Here is a 3,900-nt window from a genome sequence, read left to right as displayed (position 1 = left end):
GGCAGGGCTAGGCGCCACAGCGGGGCCGTAGGGAGGTTGGCCTCACCTGGAGGAACTCGTCGCTCTCGTCCCCCATCTCCTCGCGGATGCTGCGGCACTCGGCCCCCAGGTAGTTGCGGAGGTTGACGGCGTGGATGGCGGAGCAGGCTTTCTTGTCCAGCGTGGCCTCCTGCCCGATCCAGTAGTAGATCTCCCAGTTGAGGGAACCGTTCTCGTCCAGGAAAGTCTGGGGAGGGACGAGGTGTGAGATGGGATGACCACGGCCCCAGGTTGGGGACGTGGGGGCCCCTCAGTACCTTGAGCACGATGTAGCAGTCGGCCTCGTAGAACTTGCCGTGGAAAGCCTCGTCCACCAGCGTGGGCACAAAGTTCTCAATCTGCCAAACACAGAGGCCGGGCAGCTGCCCCACGTCCTCGCTGAAGAACTCCGAGTAGTCCAGCTGAGGCTTCTCCAGACCCTGGTCCCAGCGACGTGTCTTCAGGTCCGGCATCTTCGCCTCCCTACGTGGATGAGGACAGGTCACCCAGCTGGGGATGACTGGGTCCCTGCTAGCACCCAGGGCGGGCCAGGGGCACTAGGGTCCCACTCGAGGCCCCTCTCCCACCCCAGACCCTACCTCAATCTTCTTGTTCTTCTCTTGGGCCACGTCCGACATTCCCTTCAGCACCTGCTTGGCCTGGTCGTCCTGGGCAGAGTCCTTGCGCCGCCGGAGCCGCATCTTGCGAGCCAGCGGGTCCTTGGTGCCACTCCCTGGGGACACGGGGATGAGGTGAGAGGCAGACAGGACACTCCGTGGGGCACGGCTCACCTCCCAGGGGCTGCGCCCCACGTCCCTGCATCCTTACCTGCTGCGGCGGGCGCGACGGGGGGGGGGGGGGCGTTGGTTCTGCAGGGAGAAGTCGATGTTGTACCACTCCGATGTCCGATCCACCGGCTTCGGAGGCATCACCAGGTTGGGGTTCTCGCGCACGTCCAGGATCTGCAGAGGAGGGGATGGGAGATCTCACCCCACAGCCCTGGGATCTCAGGGACATGCTGGAGTGGAGCCAGCCCAAGGAGAAGCGAGTGCTGGGCTCTCACCTCCACGTCCGTGAGGAAATGGATGGCCTCCGGCAGCGTCACCAGGCGGTTCTTGTTCAGCACCAGCTTTCTCAGCTTGGAGCACCTGTGGGACACACAGACACTGGTGAAGGTCCAGGGCCACGTTCTTCAGGGACACTCAGAGACCCCGTATCGCCAAGCAGCCTCCATGCCCCCTCCTGGGGACAGAGCAAATCCAGCTGCGTGCTGTCCCTGACCTGCACAGGCTCTCGGGGATGAGCTCCAGGTTGTTGTTGGCCGCCATGAACTCCTCGAGGTTGACGAGCTTGCCGATGCCGGAGGGGATCCCATCAAAGTCGAGCTTGTTGGAGTTCAGGTACATCTTCTTCAGCTTGGTCAGCTTGCAGATGGCTGACTGGAGAAGGAGGAGACGGCACGGTGAGGGAGAACCCAGTGGCACGGAGGCATGGCCAGGGATACCAGGTACGGGCAGGGACATACAGGCAAGGAGGTGAGCTCGTTGCGGGACAGGTTGAGGGTCTCCAACTGGGTCCACTGGTCGATGCAGAGGGACAGCTCTGTGATCCGGTTGCTGCTGAGGTTGAGGCGCCGCAGGCTGCCCAGGGTGTAGAGGCACTCGGGGACGCGGCTGAGGTCATTGCAGGACAGGTCCACGTCTTGGGGAGGACAACAGGGTGATGCCACCAGCTGGACCCACACCAGGGTGGAGAGAGCCCCACGCACCGACCCTACCTGCCAGGTTCACTAGGCCCTCGAGGCTGGTGGGCAGGTTGCTCTGCGTGCGCTGGGTGTTCCTGAGGTGGAGGGTCTGCAGGGCCGTCATCGCCGGGAGCTGACTGCGGACCACAAAGAACAACGCGGCAGAAACAGCATCAGGGCTGGAGCAGGCACCTGGCCCAGCCCCGGTATCGCAGGATCCAGCCTGGAAAAGGGGATCTTACCGGAGCTGCGCGTGCAGGAGGGGGTTGTTGTTGAGGATGAGGGTCTGGAGGTGGACCAGACGTCTCATCTGCGGCGGGAGGCTCTCCAGCTTGTTGTCGCTCAGGTCAAGGTAGAGCAGGTCCGTCAGGTTGATGAAGAGCTGGTTGGGAATGGTCTCAATGCTGTGGGGATATGGGCGTTTTCAGAGTTGCCTGGAACCCTCACTGCTCCCAGGTCTTCCTCCAAAAGGGCCAGAAAGGACCTGGAGTGAAGGGGGATGATGGATGGAGGTGGGTGCCCTGGCCTGGACCCACCTGTTGTGGCCGAGGTTGAGGACCAGCATGTTCTTGGCGTTCTCCAGTTCCCGGGGACACTCCGTGAGCTGGTTGTGGCTCAGGTCCTGGGGCAAAGAGGAGAGCAAAGCAGACATCACCTTCATTTTCTCCAGCACCTTACCCCTGGACTGCTCCACAGCCCCACCACGCTCCTCCAGGGGCATGAGGGGCCACCGAGGCGCCAAAGTGGGACCCAGCAGTCTGAGCTGGCTCTCACGTTCACCGAGGACGCTCCACACCTACCAGCACCGAGAGGTCGTCCAGCTGGAAGATATCATCAGGCACTCCCGAGTTCTTCAGGCAGTTTGCACGAGCCACGATCGCCTTGGAAGGGGAGAGAGAGGCACAACTGCAGCCTCGTGCCAGCTGAGCCCCCCTAAGGTGGCCAGGGACCATCCCTGGGTGTCCCCAGAGCCCGGGGCTGGCTGGGGAGGATCTGGGGACACCAGCCCTGATGCAGACGGGATGGATGCACGGAGGAGACACTTACACGGAGGCAGGGCAGGCCAGAGAGCTCGCCGTGGAGTGTGGTGAGGCTGTTGTGGCTCACGGAGAGGTGTTCCTGCAGGGGAGCCCCAGTGAGCAGAGAGAGAAGCCAAGGGCAACGGTCGTGCCCCCCCAAACCGATGCGGGGCTCCTCGATCTCTGGTGAGTCAGGAGCTTGTGGATCTGACCCTAGCAAGGCTGCTGGGATGTTCCCAGTCTCAACTGGTTGTTTGGTCCCAGCGTACCCACACTGCTTCTGGACCCCTGGGGCAGACCTGGCCGAGTCACCCCAGCCCTGCTGCAGGGTTTGGGGTGCTCTGGGCTGCTCCCGAGCTGGCTTGTGACACTCCCACACCGTCCCCGAGAAAAGAGACCCCAGTCCTTGGAAAAGCTTCTCACTGGGAGCTCTGGAAATGAGCAGCCACGTGGAGACTGGCAAGGTTAGAGGAGGGCCTGGGGGCAAATTTTGCTTTCCTCTGGGCCAGCCCAGCTGTGACCTGCTCAGGAAAAGGAGAATTGGCAGACTGTGGGCGAGATGCCACGTTTTAAGTCCAGTCCAGGCCCCCAAGCAGCACCAAGGGCTTCCCCATTGAGTGGGGCACACCCAGAACGGTGACAAGGCCTTTTGGCAGCATTTAAAGCTTTGTGTTTGCCTGACACTGCTTTAACAATGTCCATAAGGTGCTGCAGGTCTCCGCCAAAGCAAAGCGTAGCCACGGACTCCACCAAGGGCCTGGCTGAGCACAAAACTCGAGCTGCCCAAAACAACAAAGCCAGGCAGCTGCCAGCTACGGCTCTTTATAGCTCTTAGCAAAGGAAGAGAGGTAAAAAAAGCCCTGAAACATTAATCCTCTGCATACTAAACCTTCACCCTTCCCTTCTATTAGAGGGCAGAGGATCCAAGCGTGGTTTTTAGTCTGGTTTTCTAGGAAAACAAGGTAAAAGCAAGTACAAGTCTGTCCCAACCCCACTCCTAACAGCTCCTGCATCCAATTTCAACCACACGTCGTAGCTCAGCCCTATTATTAGACACCAGAGCATCCGCTGACGAACCACGAGGCTGGCAAGCACCGGGCTCTCAGCGCCTCAGCACCC

At 61.1% G+C, this 3,900-nt stretch overlaps 1 protein-coding gene across 1 annotated transcript in view; it reads right to left on the bottom strand.

The window, feature by feature from the left end:
- The window catches only part of FLII (flightless I homolog (Drosophila)), a gene marked incomplete at both ends in the record, with an annotated part of 8,328 nt that overhangs the window by 4,280 nt on the left and 148 nt on the right, over positions 1–3,900 (bottom strand). The window contains 14 exon segments of the mRNA XM_009873573.1: positions 27–226; positions 297–501; positions 613–751; positions 847–881; positions 883–980; positions 1,082–1,166; positions 1,300–1,457; positions 1,544–1,719; positions 1,796–1,899; positions 2,005–2,166; positions 2,299–2,384; positions 2,563–2,643; positions 2,810–2,881; positions 3,598–3,655. Of these exon segments, the coding sequence (XP_009871875.1) occupies positions 27–226; positions 297–501; positions 613–751; positions 847–881; positions 883–980; positions 1,082–1,166; positions 1,300–1,457; positions 1,544–1,719; positions 1,796–1,899; positions 2,005–2,166; positions 2,299–2,384; positions 2,563–2,643; positions 2,810–2,881; positions 3,598–3,655 (1,659 nt within the window).

Source organism: Apaloderma vittatum, unplaced genomic scaffold (assembly GCF_000703405.1).
Source record: "Apaloderma vittatum isolate BGI_N311 unplaced genomic scaffold, ASM70340v1 scaffold26697, whole genome shotgun sequence".
Lineage (NCBI taxonomy): Eukaryota > Metazoa > Chordata > Aves > Trogoniformes > Trogonidae > Apaloderma > Apaloderma vittatum.
Note: the sequence above shows the minus strand (reverse complement) of the source record. Positions and strands in the feature narration are given on the sequence as shown.